The sequence below is a fragment of the Lytechinus variegatus genome, chromosome 3 (assembly GCF_018143015.1).
Source record: "Lytechinus variegatus isolate NC3 chromosome 3, Lvar_3.0, whole genome shotgun sequence".
Lineage (NCBI taxonomy): Eukaryota > Metazoa > Echinodermata > Echinoidea > Temnopleuroida > Toxopneustidae > Lytechinus > Lytechinus variegatus.
In genome coordinates, this window is record NC_054742.1 from 67,290,298 (window position 1) to 67,313,859 (window position 23,562).

Consider the following 23,562-nt stretch of genomic DNA (forward strand, 5'->3'; position numbering starts at 1 on the left):
TGGGGCACCTGCATTGAAATTTATCTAGTAATGAATTGTAATAGTGACATGCCCTTTTTTTTTGGGGGGGGGGGTTACCAAAACTAAAGATAGACTTTAAAGTGAGACTAACATTCCAGATGTGTAAGAGAAAAACAAAATACATATTGATGATGATGATGATTGCGATGATGACGATTGTGATTATGACAATGCTGATGATGATTGTGATGATGACGATGACCCTGCTATTAATGATGGTGATGATGATTGTAAATTACTGTAATGATGACGATAATGAATTGTGATAATGACGATGATGATGGTGATGTCGGCGAGGGTGGCGATTTTGCAGTTGACAATGGTTGTGCAGCTTTCACCGACGACGATGCCGATGATCGTCCTAGTAAACTTCTCACCCTATCTTAACAAATCAAGTAAATTGCCCTTCCTATGAATTATTCATATCCTCATCGTTTTCCTAATAGAAATATGCCTGTTTGCTAATGCAGTGTTTGATAAAGCATTAACAGCACGCTAGCATTTTGTGGTATCAATGATTATGAGCTAATCATTATTGTGTTAATAAGTTCAGTGTGATCAATTATTTATGTTTTGATTGTAAGCAGGTGATAATATCCAGATACGGCTCATTTTAGCAGTAATGGAGACATGTAATTGTATTTTTACAGTGCCGGCCTCGGGAAACGTCACGGTGCGCCCTAGGGTGAACGCGGGAGCCCATAGCGGGCAATTGAGGGGAGTGGACGAGGGCATATGCCCGCGGTTGATACCCTAGGGTATATAGATGTATAGGGTGTTTTCCCTAGGTTCTTCACCCGTGCATTCTTGATCGAAGAAAGAGCAAGCGATTGACACATTCGTTCAAAACTATACATGTATGTGATTTTAATCCCATATCAAGTATACATGTAGGTTTTCAAGACCGTTTTTTCTTCTCAACTTTCAAAATGTCTCATACAGTTTTAAAAACTTTGGTGTGATAACTGTGATTTCATTTTTTTTCACCAAATCAATTCTTGTTATCGAATACACACTGACATCCGCGTAAAGGACCCTTTTCCTATTAATGTTATTTCTCCCGTGGTCGTCCCTTATTTCATTCTAAGACAACGTTGATCATGATGAGTTTCTAACATTTGTCGATGTTGGTGCTAACTGTCCGGAGGTCGTCTGCATGATCATGCTTTAATTATACCCTGATATCGTTCAGGCGCGGAACCGTGGGATGCAGATAAGGGATATGAGAAGAAGAAAGGGAAATTGAAAAAAAAAGGCAAAGAAGAAGGGATGAAGGGAAAAGAGAAGGAAAGAGATAGAGAAATATAAAAAGAGAGAGAAGGGGAAGGGAGAGAAGAAAGGAAGGGAAAAGGAGAGAAGGATAAAATAGAGGAAAGAAAAAAAAAAACAATAGGAGAAAGAAGGAAGGGGAGGATAAAGAAAAGAAAAAAATATGGAAAGGAGAAGGGATAATGAGGAAGGGGAAGATTTTTTAAGAGGCAGAAAGGAGAGAAAATAGAGGGGAGGAAAAAAGCGAAGGTGAGATAGAGAGAGAAGAGAGTGAAGGTGGATGGCAAAGCAAAGAAAGAAGGAGGAAGAGAATGGATAAGGAAGGGAAGTATTTAAAAAATTGAGAAAATAGATGGAAGGGAAAAAATGGTTAGAGAGAGAGAAAAAGTGAAGGGGAGGACAAAGAAAATAAACTTGGGAAAAGAGTAAAAAAATAGATGGATAAGGTAGGGGAAATTGAAAAGGAAGGGGAAGGGAGAGAAAGATAAGATAGAGGGGAAAAGGGAGAGAGAGAGAGGAAAGGAAAAAACAAAGAAAAGAAAGAAGGGAAAGGAGAGAAAAAGAGAAGAGATATTATCATTCTCATCAAAATGCTTGAACCCCTCTTGAATTTTCCTCATCTTCTTCCCCTTCCTTTCTTTCCCTCTATTTATCTTAACCACTAGCTCTCATCTCTTCCCGATCTTTATATCAGTAGACGTCACTTTATATGCACCCTCGTCATCTGATTTTCTTTTTTATTTCTAGTTTGGTTTTTCTCTCAATCCCTCTCTCAAACTATTTTCTCTCTCTTTCAAACATGAAATGTAATGCCATGCATAGCATAGACTTGTGAAAGTATATTTTATATATATCCTTAGAATACACGAAACAGTTGTTTCATAATTATATATACAGGTATATACACAGTGTAGCCGATAGTGATGCATTATTTAGTTATAAATTTTATTTTTCTCAGTTAGGCACACGCATGGTGATTGACAGGGGTTATTTCGACTTGAGGTGTTAATTAAATTAATTAAAATTACAATTTGGTATACATCCGTGTTATCCCCCCCCCCCCGAAAGACCATGAAGACTCACCCAAAATGGTCTAGTTTATTTACAACGAAATTGGAGTAATTGATACCGTATGGACAATTTATGAAAAAACAGTTAGACCTAATGAATATTATACCAAGAAAAGTAAATGATCCTTATTGCCATCCCCACTCCCTCCCTCTTTATGTGCTGTTATGAAAATAGCTTCGGAAACATTAGCATTTAAAAGGATGAACTGGCGGCGCTGAATACAGCTTGATAATTTCGTCAATTGCTATTCTCATCAAAATGCTGGAACCCTCTTCAATTTTGTTCATAGTTTTCCCTCCCTCCTGTCCCTTTCTTCACTACTCTCATCTCTTCCAGATCTTTGTCATTATCCGTCATTTTATATGTGCGCGCGCCTCTCGTCATCAACTTTTCTCTTAATCTATCGTTTACTTTCTCTCTCAATCTATTTTTTCTATATGTTTTCCATTCGTCCCTTTCCATTCTTGATCTTCCCTCTCTTCCTCCTTTTAACCTTTCTTTTCTTCCCCTTTCCTTTTTCCTTCTTCTACTTATCTTTCCCTCGTTTCAATCTTTACTTTCTCTTTCCCTTCCTATCCTTCATTTCTCCCGTTCCTATTTTCTCTCTCATTTATCCTCCTCCGTTGTTCATCCCTCTTCATTTCCTTTCTTCCCTTTCTTTTCTTGTCTTGATCCCTACCTATCTTTTCCTTCTCCATTTTTATATTCCCTTTTTTTCTTTTTGAAGATTTCAAAAGGAGGGGTTTTAGAGACCCGATTTGAAGGGTAATGGAAAGAATATCCTTATTTATCGTTGTTCACCCATCAACAAATTAATGACCACCTCCATTTCTGAGAACATTCTGCCATGATGTGGAGGCGGATGTGATCAAAGGAGATGGGTGGGTGAACGAGGAGCAAGACTATCCCGGACTGTTAACAATAAAAAAAGAACAAAACAAAAAAAAGTCGATGAGCATGATGAGTACAGCCAGTTTTGCAGGTGTTCGCTTTGTGGTACGTCTACTTTGTAAGATCTTGGTCAATTATATTAATTTCAACCTTCCATTCCCTTACTAGGTTTTATATTACTGTTTTTTATCAAAGAACTGATGATCTCAATTGATTGCACGTTTTCACATAAAGTGAATTCGCAAATGCCCATAACGCTCATTTTTCTGTTTTATCTTCAGTTTGTCACATTTAGTGTTTCCTTAATTGATATAAAATGTAATCAACTAGTCATTGCTAGTGGTGTGTGGACTTCTGTTAATAACTTGTAAATTTTGATTTACAAAAAAAAAATCAAGGCTTCTCAATTGTTTTTATTTGTTAATAATTATGCCTTTCTTCTTTCCACCCTGTGTCCCCCGTTAAAACTTAACAAAGACTGTTTTGAAAATCTAGAAAGATTTTACACTAATCATTCAGGAGATGAGATTGTAGGTGTATAGTTAACACTGATTGGAGGGGGTGGGTACGTATGGAGAAATGACTTATCTAAAAAGATAAAGAATGGATCATTCTTCACTCAATTACATTAAATCACAACTATTTCATACAAGAAACCTTTTCTTCATTTTTTTACAGAAACAAAGAAAGAAGAGAAATAAGAAAGGCGGAAGGGAAAGAAAGAATAAGGAAAAATCATCAAAAGTGAAAAAAGATACTAGAATGGCGGAAAGAATGAGAAAAGAAAATATCTATATATTTAAATTTCAAAATGGAATCTACAACATTTTCCGATCACGCTAGTTTTGACAATTATAATGGTCTATCACAAGAAAACGAAGTACATGTAAACCTAATGCTAGTGTGCCCTAGGGCAAGTTCGGGCGCAGTCAATTTGGGACGTGGGCGATTGAGGGTGCGGGCAGACACACTCGTCCCTCCCCTCGAATACCTTCGGGTAGACACAAAAGTGCTCTAGGGTGTTTGCTCTACAGGCAGTCTTCTGCGTTTGCGAAACTCGTCCAGTCAGTAGGCAGGTCCCCAAAAAGTGGCTTCTTTCATCCAAGTGATATTCATGACTTGTGAGATTTTGCATACTTAATGAGCTTGATGCGGACCAAAACACCTCTTTTCATTCGGTCATAGCTGCTCTAATTGTGCATAGAATTTCATGATTTTGGTATCATTGTAAAGAAGAAGAAGAATCATTCTTTCAGGTAATGTATTCGATTTTTTTTCAAAAATTTTGTAATATAGATTAAAATTTTGATCTAAAATATGCTACAAAATAATTATTTTCACCTGAGAAAAGCAGCTATTTTTACACTTTATTTTTGTTTGAGCCCAAATGATTTTTAGATCATGATAAATCTGAATATGTATGCTTTAAAATGGTATAGGTTTCAAAATAAGAATTGCTTTAATCGGGTCAAAATCACACTTTTCATTGTCCAAGTACATAAAGCACCTTGAAAACAAGAATACTGCACTCTGATTGGTCAAAGAGACCACACACTAGCACATTCCAACGGTTCCAGTGCCATGGTTCATGGGAAGGTCACACTTCACATGTGGTAATCTCAAACTACCCGCGCCTGTTGTTCTCCCGGGGTTGTTCTGAGAACCTTATCCAGCCAATCAGAACTTTGGATTTCATATACAAAATTTCAGAATTCTCGTCTTGTACCTTGGTGGGAAAAGTGTGATCTTGACCCAATTAAAAGGTGCCGCATATCAAGAGTGGCATTGTGAGAAAGTACAGAAGTTCAGCTTTATGGTGATGTATATTTCATTGAGGCTCAAAATAAAAGTTTTGCACAATTTGCAAAAGAAAACAGTGGAAGAAAATTCAGTTTTGAGGCACAGTTTCAGGCCAGAAATTTACTTATTTATCAAAATATTGAATACAAAATAAATGACCAATATGAAAGAGTAACTTCTACTCTATCTGATGGTGCAATGATATTTCATTTAACTAGAGGTTAAAACAGGTAAATTCTTATAGAAAGAAAATCTCACGAATCACGAGATGCTGCAAGGAGGAGGATTCAGTCACGAGATGATTTGGATGAATCTGGCCTTTTTGCTCATTAGCATAGGGACCTGCGGTCTGACTGCGTCAGAAAAGAATCGAATCGAATCATTCGTTCTTACAGAGATACATCCACAAAAATAAACGAATATAATACACATATACCAAAATAAGAGGAAAATTGAAGCTTTCGTTTGATATGCTTTAATGTTATACACCTCGAAATGTCACCAAATATACATTTACAAACTATAACTGTCACCAGAAATGTAGCTTAAATGTATAAATAATGTAGAGATAATTTACCACCCTTTCAGAAATGAATGTGTGAATGCAGACCGAAGAGGAAAAGTAAATTTATTTATACCAGCAGGCGAAAATGGCTGCACAGTATTTGCCATAACACATTTTTTTAGGTAGCATTTATATATCACATTTGATTACCTAGGGTTATGCCAATACACAATATTCATAGACATGAAGAAATTATTCCATATAATCCAATTTCATAAATTTATCTCCGACAGCTATGTTTACAATAGAAAGAGGCAGTCGATCAGTAAAAGGAACATGAGTAATCACGACAAAATATCCAACATTTATAGTAAAACTCTCTCCCAGATTCTGTGTCCCAAGTCATGAAAGTGATTCAACTATCAATCAAATAAAAATGAAATAGACATTTAGTTCTTTTGGAACGCATCAATGATTAAGGTAAGTAAGGTACAGTGTAAGTGTCTGATAGAGAGTTTCAAAATGGTTGTTTGTGCACATGTAAGTGACCTGTCAGTCTCCAAAAATACTTTGTTCTACTCCTGTTTATTAGCCCCATGCAGGTTTCATAGATTCACTACACATTTCCAAAGATATGTTATTATGTAGTAACATTATTGATGCTCTTTTGGAATATTTTTATGTCATGGGGATTTTGTAAAACAGAGTCCAGGAAAGAGGTATCACTGATTCCTAACGGGCAATTTGTTAGATAAAACAATCTTTGGATGATATAATATCTGGAGGAACATGGACACGAAATCCTAATTGTTATACAATTTGTTACCATGAATCTGAGAAAAACTATCACCATCGTTGTTTATTTTATTTATTTCGCATGATTACAAATTTGTCCGGTGTTTGGCTTGTGGGATTGCAGATCTTTTGGATTTTTGCTTCCACTCATTCATTGCTCAGTATATCAAAGTGCTAAAATGATCGCAAATTACCTATATTTAATAAAATCAAAATCTCGAACAGCAGTCGTGCGTTTTTGTCATTTGATAAGCAAATTCATTAACACAGCCAATTTGCCAATATTATTCTAACCTTGTTTTTAATATGTTAACACTTTTTTGTGTTTAACGTTATCATCATATATTGAAATCATATATAATATATAATTGTATATTGAAACAACAATAACAATCAAATAGCCATGTTTTATTAAAAACTAAGAATAATGAGACGAATAGGGTAGTATTGATTACTCATGACTTTTAGCGTATTTTATTTTTTTAGATTGTTCTTTGGGCCTGATGTTCCCATTATAAAAAAACAAACCATAATTTAATCAAAGAACAAGGTTTTACATCAAACTAATCAAACATGAATTAACACTGTTCTTAAATCTGTCCTTGTTGGGAGCTAATAGGAATGTGTTGGAGGGGAGTGAATTCCACAGCCGAGCCGTCCTTGGAATATATGGATTGATGAAGAGAAGTATTTGACTTTGGGACTGTGACTCTGGAGGGGTGGGCAGATGTGGTAGTAGAGGAGCGGGGGGGGGGGGGCGAAATTATTTTTCCCACCGCATTTGTGGAAACCAATATGAATATTCATGACTTTCGTCTTCGGAATAAAAAACAATTGTGGTCGTTCGCGTTGCCATGAATGAATCAGCACTTTCAAATTGGCGGTAGGCCTACCCTTATATTAGCCTTAGAGGCTTCGGTCTATATGTAGATCCAATTTTAAAACACTTATCAACTTTCAGATAATGACAGGAAAAAATGCTTAGCCTAGGCTAGCGCATATAACTTTATCTCAAATCTGGCCACGTGACAATGCCAGCGGCTGACTAGTGCCATGGTTATTTCAGAATGTTTAATTCCGAACTTTGCGTTTACTTGTAAACCTTAGACCAATGAGCTTGGTAGCCTTGGTTTAATAGGTCCAGTCCGTACATAGAACTAGATCTAGATGCTAGTAACACAATTGCCGATTTGGAGCATGGGAAATTAAAAACGTAATAATTGGTAAAAAAAGAAATGCAGATCGATGTATTATATTTTGTTGATCAAGACGGGGGTCAAGATCACGAGTTTACTCCGTGATTGCAATGTAATACAGAGCCGTGCGTTAAACATTGATCTAGACAGTTTACGTGCATGTTCTGCTCACTGTGCCTGACGTTTGAATACGTTCCATGCTGATACAGCGTAGATCAGAGTCTATCAAAGTCTAGAGACTAGACTAGATCTAAGAAAAAAATATTTAAATCTAGGACTAGTTCTGTATACGGACTATAGACCTGTTAAAGGCTACTATAAGATAATTGTGTAACCTAATTAAATGTAAAGTTCGGAATTGACCAGTTGGAAGTTAACCATGGTATTATTCGGCATTAGACAGGTCCAGATTTGAGATAAGGTTAATGCGCTAGCCTAAGTTAGCCCTAGTCTAGCATTTTGTCTTGTAATTAATGGCAATTCGATTAGTGTTTAAGAATTGTATCTAAATATAAGGCCTATGTAACTAATGCCAGCCTGACACTTGCACGATTTTGTGTCACGCATTGGCACGACTCAAGTCGTGCCAGTGCGCAAACTAGTCGTGAACTGGCGTGAAGTATGCGTAAACACGTCGTGACATGTCGTGACTGCGTGCCATGTCGGGACGAGAATTTTGAAATGTTCAAAATTTTGGTCACGACAAAATTTAGCCACCGGGTCGTGAACTATGCGCAAACTGTTCGTGAACTCGTCGGGACGATGCGGGAGGATGCGTGCCAGTGCGTGGCAGTGCGCGTCATGCCACGACTGTCACGAATGGTTCACGAACAGCTCACGTCGTGTTCACGAATAGTTCAGCACAACAACGTCCGAATTGCGCAAACTCGTCTAGCCAATGTGGGAAGTGCGTAAACTAGTCGTAAAACAGTGCGGGAGCCTCCCAGTTCGTGCCCCAAAATGGCACGACTTGCCACGACAAAATCGTGGCCAAAAGTTGTGCAAGTGTCAGCCTGGCTTAATGCAAGGGTATAATTTGAGAGTGCTGGTTCATTTGTGGCAACGTGAGCGCTAACGTTAACGACGACCACTGACAATAAATGTTCACGCACATGCGTACTCTTGTTCCTAAGACGCAAGTCATGACTAGTCATATTGGAATATTCGTATTGGCTTCCACAACAAAGGTGGGGGAAAAACATAACTCCGCGAGCGGCGGGGGGGGGGGGTATATCTAAATGCCAAAGTCAGAACGTAATGTAATGTGTCTGTCAGTTTTCTTTTCATTTCAAGTTTCGGAGTGGATTGTACGCATGTCCTGATCGTTGCAATTGTCGTCGATACAACAAGCTGAGTAGTTAACATACTCTTTTCCGTCAACAATCTGAACAGTGTCTAATTCACAATCATCTCTGCTCTGCTTGCAACGCCGTTCGATGTTAACGGACTCGACCTTCATAGTGTCGTGGTTAATGTAGCTGAGAAGTCTAACCTATAGAAGATAACGAGGCAGAATGTGTGAGAAATTCATGCTGATCACTCCAATTCATATACTGTACATGTAAATTGCTTGAATCAATTCAATTATACAAGATAACACGTAAAGTTATTTTAGTGAAAAGTTTTTTAATTGATTCATCAAGGAACAATAAGATCAAGATAACACCGATATTGATGAAAAGCATAGGGAATTTCCGCTCAGCGACGGATAAGAAAATTAAGGGCCTATCCACAACAAGCTTTTGCTTTACTTTAGGTCCATCCACTTAGAATCTGCATTCATATTGTAATTATGCATACTATTTCGGAATGAGGTGTATGTTTTTCTTTGTATTTTGATTGATTTGTGGAATATAAATGAAATGAAAAATTAAAGAAAATTCGAGAAGAATGTATTTTTTTTTGTTGAATAAAAACAGCAGTTAAGCGTTTGATTCTGAACAAAATGATACATGTGCAATTTTTCATCAGCTCCTGAACAAGGACAAAACTACCGTCCGGTTACCATTTTTCGAAAACATTTTTAAGTTGTTATTTGTCATTTGACGGGCATTATTTTGACAAAACATTTACATGTACTCTGTTCTTGAATCCTCCGTATATATAGTCGAACGAAAAGTCCCTACTATTAACAACGGGACAGAAGTATGGGGGATGGTGGGTCGGAGCTTGATTACTCTGTTGTGCCAAAATCGCTTCTTTGTTGTGGTTTGTTTATACACGGTAAACAGTCAAAGAAAACTTGCAATGATGCTATGTTAATTTTGCTTGTTTTATGATTTTTCAAATTTATTATGAAAATTACAAAATAACAAAAGCTGAAAAGGTAAATATGCAGTACGTATCAAAAAAGGGAAAGATTTGAACAGTCTATAAAATTTTTGTTTCAAATTATGATGCCTATATTTTGGTGTTAATAAGTGCTCTGAAGTCTTATCTTTCAAATGCCATTTAAAACATTTAGTTTCGTTCATGCTTGAGCGAACACGGAATGTTTTTGTCTTGGGCTATAAAGGAGGCTTTGTGCTAAATTGGCATAGAATGAAAAACATGATGATCGGATTTATTGCTAATCAGTAGATTTCCCCTTCACCTTCTTATAATGTTTGCCATAATTTTCAAATTATGTGGTCAAAAATCATTTTCAAATCTATTTATTTGCTTGAATTGTCCTGTTGTTGTTTCTTTTTAATATGTTCTCAATTTAGCTTTGAATATTCCTTCTTCAAGTAAATAAATTTTGTATTATTCGAAGTATAGGAGAGCGTGTATTTTTTTTTCCAAATCCTTTCATTTTGTGCTACAAAGGTAATGGTGCCTTTTGAAAAGTGCCATACAGATGGGCGGGACTCGGGGATGCTCCCCTCCCCCTAAATTAAAAATAATGACCAAGAAAACAAAGTTGAAAAGAAATAAAAGGAAAAATAGGAAGTAAATATGTTATTATTTTCTAAATATTATGTCAAAATCTGATAAAAAAATTTGATATTGTAATAAAAAAGTGGGAATATTTGCGAGCTCGCTTCACTCCCTTACAGAGATTTAATACATTTTACCTGATCTGCCATATCTAGCTCCTTCAAAAGTGACTCGATACACCATTGCTATTGAAACACATGAATCCCTTTCTGTTTGTCCTGTCAAGCATATAATTAAATCTGGTCAAGGAATCAATAACCTCTTGAAAATGGATTGCCTTTAAAGGTAGCATAACATAATTTGTCTCACATAATAAAAGGATTTGACACATTTTCCCAATTAATAATGCAAATCTTCTTGCTTGGGTTGACAAAAAGTCTTCTTTTTCTTACTTATGAAGGAAAATTCAAGGGTAAAAGAAGTCTAAATGAACAAAAAAATAATAATTCAAGTAAATTAATAGATTTGTAAATAAAATTTGACAGTATAATTAGAAAATTATTGCACAGATAATGAAAACGTTAAGAGGAAGTCTGCTCATTAGCAACAAGTCTGATCATTATATTACTCATATTCTGCCATTTTTCTAAAGGGGGAGGGGGCACATTTTCCCAAGGAAATATTTAGCAAGCCCCCCCCCATGATTGATTGATTGTTTGATTAGCATTTATTCCATTCATTTTAAAAAAACAACACAAACAAGGTACATTGAAAATTACATTACATGGACAAATTGTAGAATAATGATACATAATTGGAAAACATTTTGAAAAAGGAGTACATATGTATGAAGAAGCAGTTAAAAGGCAAAGCCCTATTAGTGCTGCGAACTTTACACGTTTTATTTGTCAAATAATCTCTCATAGTCCAGGATAGAAGAGGCATAACCTTGTTTTTTTATATATACAATATTTTTTGATGGTTTCTTGTCGATTCGAGGGTGCTGATTACGAATCTGAATGATGCCACTCGTGTAACCTTGAGCATTTTCCGCAAATTGGCAAAATCCAATATGGCCGCCAAAATATGCAAATTACCCATGAAAATCATGAAATTATCCGCTCATTGGCTGTGAAATGCATGAAATTGTTTAGCAGGAGTGAAATACAATCTTAAGAAATAATTTTTGATAAAATATTTATTTTCCCGATATTCAAAAATGGCCGCCATAGGCCATTGTATACACTATCATGTACAATATGAATAGGGAAAAATAATTTTCACAAAAATGAGCACTAAAATGCAAAAAATCACGATGTATGAACGAAGTAATATATGTAAATCACCATTACTAACGAGATACATAATTTGTAATGTCATATATGGGAAAATTGCAGTATTTTGATATCTAAAATAGCCGCCACTGGCCCAAACAGTATTGCGTACAATTGCAATGGGAGCCAAAACATTTTCAAGTGTGATCACTAAAATGCTTATTATGAAGATTAAACAACTGGAATACTGACTATAAACATAATTATTAACGAAATATATTATCAATATGCTATGTATGTGGTAAATGTTGTATTTTGATATTCAAAATGACTGCCAAATGCCCTAAAAGTATTATACACAATGAGAAATATGAGAAAAGAAATCACAAGATTGAGCGCTACAATGCATATATATGTGATAAATTAACTTGATACTGTCTAAAAACGTATTTTCTAACGAAATATATCATTCAGGTTTCAAGTTTGTATTAAATACTGTATTTCGACTTTCAAAATGGCTGCCATCGACATTAACCGTATTATGTACAATGCAAAGTGGGAAACCAATATTGAGAGGAGTGAGCACCATAAATGCACGTAATAGTGATATATGAGTAAAATATTGTCTGAAAGTATCATTTCTATTAAGATATATCATTTATTCTGCCAGTTAGATGATAAATACGATTATTTTAAAGTCAAAATGGCCGCTACAGTCCCTTACGGTATTATACACAATATGAATGGGAACAAATCATTTGAACAGAATGTGGCTTTGCTTGGTCAAATGGTGATGTATGAATGGAATATTGTCTGAAAACATGATTTATAACAAAATATATAATATCTTATGTAATTTAGGTGATAAATACTGTATTTCAAAATTCTAAATGGCTGTCATATGCCCTTTTTGTGAACATCATTTGTCTCCACCCAAATTGTATATATACGATAAGTGCCTTTGGTGGCCAAAAATGCAGCATTTTATCACCTTAATTACACAACATTATGATATATCTTGTTAGAAACCATGGTTTTAGACAAAAATTCACCTTTACATCACAATTCACGATTATATGCAGTATTTAGAGTCAAGCAAAGCCAAATTCTGTCAAAATCATATGTCCCATGTTACAATGTACACAATACTTTTAGGACCTATGGCAGCCATTTTGGATTTAGTACAGCATTTATTACCTCCACCATGTCCACGACCCATATGTGATGTTTTCAGTTAAAAATAATGTTTAAGACAATACCTTTACCCGTACATCACAGCTATATGCATTTTATGATTCTCACTCTTGTGAATATTAGTTTCCCTGTTCGCATGTTACATAATTTATTTAGGGCTTGTAGAGGTTATTTTGAATGTCAAAATACAGTATTTATCACCTATATGGAAGAACAAATGCGATGATTTAAAAAAAAATGTTTTCAAATAACGTTTTACTCATACAACAGGATTATATGGATGTCATAGTCACGTCAAGCAAATCCAAATTCTTACAAAATTATACGTCCCAATTCACATTGTGGATAATACTGTTAGGGCCTATAGGGGCCATTTTCAATTTCATAATACAGTATTTATCTCATGCATGAAAAAATAAATGATATGTCTTCCTATAAAACATGTTGTTAGACAATATTTTATTCATAGATCACAATTACATGCATTTTATATTTCTTACTCGTGTGAAAATTAGTTTCTCTATTCGCATTGTACATAGGGGCTATGGCGGCCATTTTGAATTTCAACATACAGCATTTACCACATAAATGGCATATTTACAAATATGTTTTTAGTCAGTATTCCACTCGTTTATCTTAATAATCTGAATTTTAATGCTCAATCATGTCATTTTTTGGCCCCGGCCATTGCAATTGTACATAATACTCTTTGGGCCAGTGGCGGTTATTTTAGATATCAAAATACAGCAATGTTCCAATATTAGACATAATAAATAATATATCTCATTAGTAATGATGATTTGCATATATTACTTCGTTCATACATCGCGATTTTTGCAGTGGTGTGCTCATTTTGTGAAAACTAGTTTTCCCTATTCATATTGTACATGATAGTGTATACAATGGCCTATGGCGGCCACTTTGAATATCGGGAAAATAAATATTTTGTCAAAAATTATGTTTTAAGATTGTATTTCACTCCTGCTACACAATTTCATGCATTTCACAGCCATTTTGGCGGCCATATTGGATTTTGCCAATTTGCGGAAAATGCTCAAGGTTACACGAGTGGCATCATTCAGATTCGGAATCAGCACCCTCGAATTGACAAGAAACCATAAAAAAAAATTGTATATATAAAAAAACAAGGTTTGGTCAATTTTCTATGGGGCTTATCCTGGACTATCATTCTCCATACGTGCCCCCGAACAATTTCTTAATAGGTTCGCCAATGTCTTAACCGTACAAATAATAAACTTACGTAGCACTTTGTGACGCCTTGGTCACACTCTACAGGAGACATTTCATCGTGTAAATTTTCCAGGCAGTATGTTTCACCCCTGTCCCCATTGTTCTCACATGAATAACATTGGAGAGCTAGGGAGAAATCTTCAAAATAGATAATAAAACAAGGAACATGAATATGAAAGAATCGGTTTGCCCTCAAAACGAATAAATAAATAACAATAAATGACTGGTAAACCATTATCATACACAGCATCCTATTGCTTTTATGTTTTATCATAAACCATCTAAATCTAAGTTCATGTTAGGTTTGTCATATCGTATAATGTCCCTCATTTCAAGGCAAACATAATTATCAATAATGTTTTCCCGTATTTTAATACTGTTTGTAACCTCTTCATACATTTAGGCCCAACTTTTACAATCAATCTTGTATATACATATTAATGCTTCAAGGTGAACTTCAAAATTTCATAGAAGTAATTATTATGAAATCAGAATTATTTGATAAGTATACACTTTTTATTATTTGTAAAAAAACATGCCATCCTCATAACAGAATATGTCTCAACATAATTATCTGATTGAATTAGTGACTAAAATCACATTTTGGCATTCTTGGACGATAGAAATTATAAGTACAATACATAAGTTCAAACTATAATAAAATGTATAAGAATAAGTGAGAAGATGACATCATCAACCCACTAATTGCATACGAGGACATGCATGTTAACTTAAAAAAAAGAGCTAATATTTTTTTCTTCCTCCTTCATTTTTTTTTTACTTCTGATTTTACTCTGTCTGCTTAAACCACATGTCTTAACTATTCGCCCAAGGAAAGTTATTAATGAATATTTGACTTACCTCCCATACATGTAATGCCCATGATCACGAATGCTATCAACAGAAGTGAGCCTTTCATGTTTGCTGAACAGCTAGATCTGTTAAAACAATATGAGAACATTTTTTGTTGTGCTACTAAAAGTTGAATTCAAATACAAATCATCAAATATACCGAATATAATCTTAGTCATAGAAGCTTTACGACTGGATGCGTTTTACAAGATGAAATTAGCAGCACACCTGGTATCGGGGAATGTTGAACGGTCACCTTGCGATAAGTCTGACTCTCATATTCCGATCGAACTATCCTATTTATACAGTATAATCAATTAATCTTGTTTCGAGTGACTGTCTGATGAACTACTCTTATCGAATCACATTTATTATTCAAACTTTGGAAAAATAGACAAAAAAATATCATTATGGTTCAGTGATAGGAAACTGGGAATAACTCTCCCTTATTAGCGTGATCAGGAAGATCATGGCAATAACAGTCGGGAATTTTTACAACGACACTACGCATGCGCTTTCTTGAACGAGAAAATCTATTGCAACTTTTTTTAGCAGCTCCGAATTTAGGGACGACCTGTTCTTTGTCATTTTGACAGGCATTTTCAAACATTACTCTGTTCTTGAATCCATTCCCGTTGCAGTTGCAAAAACACATTCCTGAGAGGAGTATAGAATATACAGTACATAATATAAATTTGATTGTGATATGATTTGATACAAAGCACGTGGTGATGTGTAAATGTGATTTACGTAATCTGTAAACGTGATTTGCGTGACGTGTAAACGTGATCAAATCCCACATGAAAGATGTCGCCAAAGTGTGTTCATGATGAGCAGTAATTGTTTTAGCATTGTATTTCGTAATCGGAGAGGTATCATGTAGAGGTCTCGAAGTATCTCCAGGATATTCAGGTCCTTCCCATTGTACTCCTGTGTATGATATATCACGTGATACGCGCCTTGCCCATGTTGCCATCGATTTTAATTTCGAAGCCATATGGATCCTTACGACATAATTATAACTGATATACATACACCGGATATAACTTTTTAACTAAAATGATAATTACTGAAGTGTTTTGAAAATGATGAATACCATGGCAGCTCCGTGTTTTGCCCAAAGTACATCGAACCTTTCTGCTCATGTGCTCATAGTACATTGTCATTATCTCATGAGTATTTCAATGTAAAACATATAGCACGAAAAACTTAATTATAGTTTCTTATATAAATAGAATTGTAAGATGTAAGAGCAATTACATTTATTTAGTTATTTTTTCTTTAAGGATATTCATAGCATACAATGATTAAGAATATTCCAGAATGTCTCAGTAAAGCCTTGTTAGGCATGTTCATTAATGGGCTGAGTAATATTTGTTATTTCTGAATAGAGATTGCTACACAATAGATTCTTAGTGGTAGTGGAAAACAACAGGATTAGCTATGTTGTTTACATTGTGCCACTGAGGTCATTCAAAAGTCTTCCAGAAGTGGACTATTCTAGAAAGGATAATGTTCTTTTTGAAGACAATACTTGAAGCTTCCAGAATAGTGTAAATTTACATAATCATATATAATCAGAACTCAGAGTTTCACACCAGACTTTATGTCGGAGTGTAGTTTATCTCCAACTGGAATACAACATTTATCTTCTGTGGAATTATTTGCACGCCATCAATAAACTGTTTGCAGTTACTTTGTGAGAGGAATTATCAGTTCTCATCGAGATCATCAACCTGTTTTAATGAACGCTTTTCAACCCATGGATTGCTGAAATTGATGTTAATCATCATCACCATCGTCTTCACAGACATTTAAACTCGTTACAGTGACTCTTATTATTCATCGTGTTTCAACATCAATTTCATCATCGACAGCATTACGGACAATAATTTAAGAAACCCTTGCCAGCCAACCTGGATATTATAATTTGGAATATTATCAGAACTGACACTTCAAGAGATGTAAGATCATTGATTTTTGTTATGTTTAATGATCTATTTCCTGTAATAAAAGAAAAGGAAATTAAATTTAAAACTAAATTTTCATTGTTATTTGTTGCAGTATCGTAACAATTTCAATAAATAGATGAAAAAATATATTTGATGATTTTACTCAAGTGTTTCGTGTGCGACAACTAGGCTATGTGTTTTTCACAAAGTTCATTGAGCCTTACTATTGTAGAATGAATAAGAACGAAATATTTAAGTGACAGATTATCAATAATACGAGTTAGTTTATTTCCTATCAACGATTAAAGTAAAACCAAACAACGATGATGACGGCACAAACCGAAGTCTTGCACAAAGTGTATCGAACTTGTTTTAGCTAAACATACTTAGAAAAGAAAGATTTTATGTAAAATCAACGATGGAAGGAAAAGGGTACAAACAAATCTGGTATCATTACCATGGTGATACTTCACTAAAATCAAAAGTAAAGTATAAAAATAAAGTTGAAGTTATTTACTTGTTACCATGCAACAGTTCTACGCAAAACATGGCTCCGACGACATTAGATATACGACCTTGAAAATGCCTCATCATGAATGAACTATATTGCAATATTCTTCACTACTATATTGTAAAACATGGTTCAATACAAACTCCAATTTTGGAAATGCAAGTATCAATCTCTTTGTAACAAACACATGGACAACGAAACAAGCAGTTTTGTAATAATAGAATAATGAATCAATGTATATATAGATAAGCAAAAGGAAATAAAGATTGAGAAACAGAGATGGAGAGAGACAGAGAGAGAGAGAGAGAGCAGGGCGTAACAGGGGTCGATGGCAGGGGGAGGGGGCATGAGCCATAAATTCCTGGTCATATGATGGTATGAACAAGATTTAAAAAAAATATTGTACCCTGAGCATTAGGCAAAAGCTTAATGGAAGTACAAAAAGAGGGGGCACAGCATGGCGCGCGCAGCAAAAAGGTGCTTAATATAAATCCCGAGCGAGCAAAGCGAGCGAGAAAAAAATAACCCTTTCATGAGAATCTAACTTTGTAATTGACTTTCACGCGGTATTCAGAAAGAAACGCCGATTCTGCATCGGCTTTTGGTTCTGAACCAAAAGCCGATCAAGTGTAAACACGGTACGGCTGACTATGCGCACTCAGATTCATGAATCAAAGTGCGTCACAAAAGAACAAAATGATTGTTTTCAAGCACGGGGAAAAATAATCATATTTTCAGAGAAAATGAATTGTCGGACAAAGGCAAAATAGGTCTTAATTCCATCTGATTTTGTTGTTTTTTCTTCTCTATTGTCAAGTAACAAAATCTAGAAAATTCGTTATATAAACTAAGTGATGCATGTCTTCATTCGTCCATTATGCGACCTATCCACTCTCGTTGAAGCTGTGTTCACCCCCATTGCACTCAGCCTATAACGGCTTCGTGCAATGGATTGAACAGAGCCTCAACTCGCGTGAGGATAGATCGCCTAATGAACTCATGTGCATGCAATATTTGTATATTATATATAAACAAGTATAGAATACGAAGATATTTCATTTTGTTCGGTCCCTTTATCAAATAAAAACATATTTTTCGTTTATATCCTTCCCACTGCATAGTTTGGGGCACCTGCATTGAAATTTATCTAGTAATGAATTGCAATAGTGACATGTCTTTTTTTTGAGGGGGGGGGGGGGGGTTACCAAAGCTAAAGACTTTAAAAGTGAGACTTAAATTCCAGATGTGTAAGAGAAAATCAAAATACATATTGATGATGACGATTATGATTGCGATGATGACGATTGTAATGATGGCAATGCTGATGATGGTTGTGATGATGACGATTGTGATGATGACAATGCTGATGATGATTGTGATGATGACGATTGTGAAGAAGACGATTCTGATGATGGTTGTGACGATGACGATGGTAATGATGACAATGCTAATGGTGATTGTGATAATGACGATTGTGATGATGACAATGCTGATGATGATTGCGATGATGACGATTGTGAAGAAGACGATGCTAATGATTATTGTGATGATGACGATGCTGATAATGACAATGCTGATGATGATTGTGATGATGACGATTGTAATGATGACAATGCTGATGATGATTGTGATGATGACGATGAATGTGATGACGATGCTGATGATGATTGTGATGATGACAATGCTGATGATTGTGATGATGACGATTGTGAAGAAGACAATGCTAATGATTATTGTGATGATGACGATGCTGATGATGATTGTGATGATGACGATTGTGATGATGACGATTGTAATGATGACAATGCTGATGATGATTGTGATGATGACGATTGTGATGATGACAATGCTGATGATGATTGTGATGATGACGATTGTAATGATGACAATGCTGATGATGATTGTGATGATGACGATGAATGTGATGACGATGCTGATGATGATTGTGATGATGACAATGCTGATGATTGTGATGATGACGATTGTGATGATGACAATGCTGATGATGATTGTGATGATGACGATTGTAGTGATGACAATGCTAATGATGATTGTGATGATGACGATGAATGTAATGACGATGCTGATGATGATTGTGATGATGACAATGCTGATGATTGTGATGATGACGATTGTGAAGAAGACAATGCTAATGATTATTGTGATGATGACGATGCTAATGGTGATTGTGATGATGACGATTGTAATGATGACAATGCTGATGATGATTGTGATGATGACAATGCTGATGATTGTGATGATGACGATTGTGATGATGACAATGCTGATGATTGTGATGATGACAATGCTGATGATGATTGTGATGATGACGATTGTAATGATGACAATGCTGATGATGATTGTGATGATGACGATTGTGATGATGACAATGCTGATGATGATTGTGATGATGACGATTGTGATGATGACAATGCTGATGATGATTGTGATGATGACGATTGTAATGATGACAATGCTGATGATGATTGTGATGATGACGATGAATGTGATGACGATGACGATGGAGATGACCGTGCTATTAATGATGGTGATGATGATTTTAAGTTACTGTAATGATGACGATAAGAAAATGTGATAATGACGATGATGATTGTGATGATGACGGCGAGGGTGACGATTGCGCATTTGACAATGGTTGTGCAGCTTTCAACGACGACGATGCCGATGATCGTCCTAGTAAACTTCTCACCCTATTTTAACAAATCGAGTAAATTGCCCTTCGTATGAATTATTCATATTCTCATCGTTTTTCTAATATAAATATGATTGTTTTGCTAATGCAGTGTTTGATAAAGCATTAGCAGCACGCTAGCATTTTGTGGTATCAATGATTATGAACTAATCATTGGTGTGTTAACAAGTTCAGTGTGATCAATTATTTATGTTTTGATTGTAAGCAGGTGATAATATCCAGATACGGCTCATTTTAGCAGTAATGAAGACATGTAATTGTATTTTTACAGTGCCGGCCTCGGGAAACGTCACGGTGCGCCCTATGGTGGACGCGGGAGCCCGTAGCGGGCAATTGAGGGGAGTAGACGAGGGCATATGCCCACCGTTGATACCCTAGGGTATATACATGTGTAGGGTGTTTTCCCTAGGTTCTTCACCCGTGCACTCTTGATCGAAGAAAGAGCAAGCGATTGACACATTCGTTCAAAACTATATGTGATTTTAATTTTAAAGGATATTTGCTGTTGCAGTGTTTTATAAAGCATTAGCAGCACGCTAGCATTTTGTGGTATCAATGATTATAAGCTAATAATTGGTTTGTTAATAAGTTTACTGTGATCAATTATTTATGTTTTGAGTGTAAGTAGGTGATAATATCCAGATACAGCTCATTTTAGCAGTAATGAAGACAATGTCATGTGATTGTATTTTTATGTATTGTCTAATAACTGTAATACCTAACGAAATAAACAAATTTATGAATATATGATATTGATCCTCGATGATATACTGACAATTAAGCCTGGTTTTACAGACTTTCTCATGAAATCAGTGTTTACTGCAACTACTGGCATTTCTGTTTAAATTCTGTGTTTTTATGATAAGAATTAATGAACAACATATAGCTAATACATTAGAGATGATAATTAATTTTCATTTTCTTGAGAGGGCCTCGACGGAAATACCACGGTAATGACGGTAAAGGATATGATCGTTTTTTTTCTTCACAATATACTTATGTTTTTAGTACATGCCACACTTGCATGTGCATGGGTGCAAGGTTCACATCGCTACAACATATCGTCATGACCTATAAAGGCCTAGGTTATGTGGAATGTTGTTTGCATAAAAGAAAATTCATTTTCACTTGAAAAAAGATAGATAGATTGTAAATGACATGTCTTTTGCAGTTCAGACAACTTATAAAATAGGGGGAAGAGAGAGAGAGAAAGAGTGAAAGAGAGAGAAATAGGGAGGGAGAGAGAGAGAGGGAGGGAGGGAGAGAGATGGGGAAGGGTTGGGGGAGAGGGGGATAGATGTTGCTCTAGAGGGGGAAGAAGGCTGAATGACAGAGTGGTAGATACATGATCTAGTAATAGAATATGTATGAAATACGTATGAAATATATATAGGCAGTTACACGTATGTTAGCTTTCTTCTTCTATAATATCATTGCTTATAATTTTGAATAAACGAAGCCTTTGGGGTATTTCACCGAGCTACAAATGCTTGCGGGGTGTTTACCACCGTTCATAAGAATTAATGTATGAACAGGGGTGTCGATCCATTTTTCAGATTGGGGGTGGAAAAATCATTAACTTTCCAAAGGCAAAACGGCAAAGGCAATATATTTATACATACAACATACATACATACATGTACATACACACATGTATATTTATATATATATATATATATATATATATATATATATGACTCATGAGATAGAGGCACATATATCAGCAACAAATTAATGCGAGCGCGAAGCGCGAGCTTAAATTTTTTGATATACTGACCTGATAACAGAAAAAAAGATGCCTGTTTAGGACTGTTTGTAGTAATTCATGAGAATACATGTCTCACTACACAGATAACGCGAGTGCCAAGGCTTGATAGTCTAAGCATTTTTGGTACCAATGATTAAGATGGGTATCTAAAAAACCAAACAATGGTTGCGAGCGCGAAGCGCGAGCTGAAAATTTTGATATTTCGTTCTGAAAATATTGAGTTTTTGATAAAGAACAAGATAAATAAAATAAGATCCAACAAAAGATTTTTGCAAATCGAAGCGGAAATTCTTGGGGGGTTTAAAACTGAAAACGGGTCATTCTGTTCATCTATTTAATCATGAAAACTAAGGATTTCGCTATAGAAATGATGCGAGCGCGAAGCGCGAGCTGAAAGTTTTTATATATTCCAATTTGAAAATCGGACATTTTAAGCACGATTTTAAATAAAGAATGAGTTGTGTATCTCAGTCTCGCTTGCTGATTTCTGTGTAACATTACAATCTTATTTTATTTTTTGCACATACGGAATTATTGGGGGGGGGGGGGGGCAAAACGATATGTTTGCCCCCTCATTATTTTCATTTGTGGGGCGATCGCCCCCCTGCCCCCCCCATGATCGACGCCTCTGTGTATGAAAAAGAGTTCATAAAAGTTTGGATTCAATTTATTAGAAACAAAATTGTTTGCAAATTATCTGTTTCAAAGGAGTTCGGAAATAGCTTTTGATTTCGCAAAAAGACGTTTGCAAAACTCGTCAGAAAAGTTATCGAATCAAAACATTCGTTCTTACAGAGATACACCCACAAAAATAAACGAATAAGATACACATATACCGAAATAAGAGGAAAGTTTAAGCTTTCTGTTATATATATGAATAATTGTAAAAGAATTTTAAAAGCAATTACATTCATCTATTAGTTATTTCCCTTTAAGGATAGCCAAGAATTGTAAAGAACATTCTGGATGTCTTTTTATTATGCAGGCCTTGCCTATTTAAAGGCCAAGGAGTTGTATTGTTATTTCTGAATAGAGATTAGGAACAATAGGCTTAGCTATGTTATTGACACTCTTGATTTCAATGAGGTCATTCAAGAGTCTTCTGGATTTTGACTGCTCCTGAAAGGAGAATGTTCTTTTGGAAGAAGGTGCTAGAACCTTCTATGGTGGTGACATTTTTTAGAAGCTTCTAGATTAGTTGAAATTTAATATATAAAGCTGCAGTTTCTTTAAGGATATCATCACACCATCACATCATATGAGAGCAGGAGATCACATCACATCATATGAGATCACTTCACCAGATCAGATCAGAGCAGTTTATGCATCAATGAACTGTTTGCAGTTATTTTGAGAGAGAAATTATCAGTTCTCATCAACATCATCAACCTGTTCAATGAACACGCTTCAACCCATGGATTGCTGAAATTGACTGTTAATCATCATCAACATCGTCTTCACGGACATTTCAACTCGTTACAGTGACTTTTATTATTCATCGGACTTCAACATCAGTTTCATCATCGCCATCATCAATAAGGAATCTTCCCAGCCTACCTGGAATATATATATTGGACTATAACAGTGAACTATAACCCTGGATTGTACATCAGACACTTCAAGAGATTTATGTAAGATCA

The 23,562-nt window shown here is 35.4% G+C and overlaps 1 protein-coding gene across 1 annotated transcript; it reads left to right on the forward strand.

Moving 5' to 3' along the window:
• The first annotated feature begins 340 nt into the window (after positions 1–340).
• Positions 341–20,532, forward strand: LOC121412129 (putative surface protein SACOL0050). The gene is made up of 3 exons (XM_041605035.1): positions 341–416; positions 18,694–19,512; positions 20,426–20,532. The coding sequence occupies exons 1-3, from the start codon at positions 341–343 to the stop codon at positions 20,530–20,532; spliced, it is 1,002 nt and encodes a 333-aa protein (XP_041460969.1).
• The last annotated feature ends 3,030 nt before the right edge of the window (positions 20,533–23,562 follow it).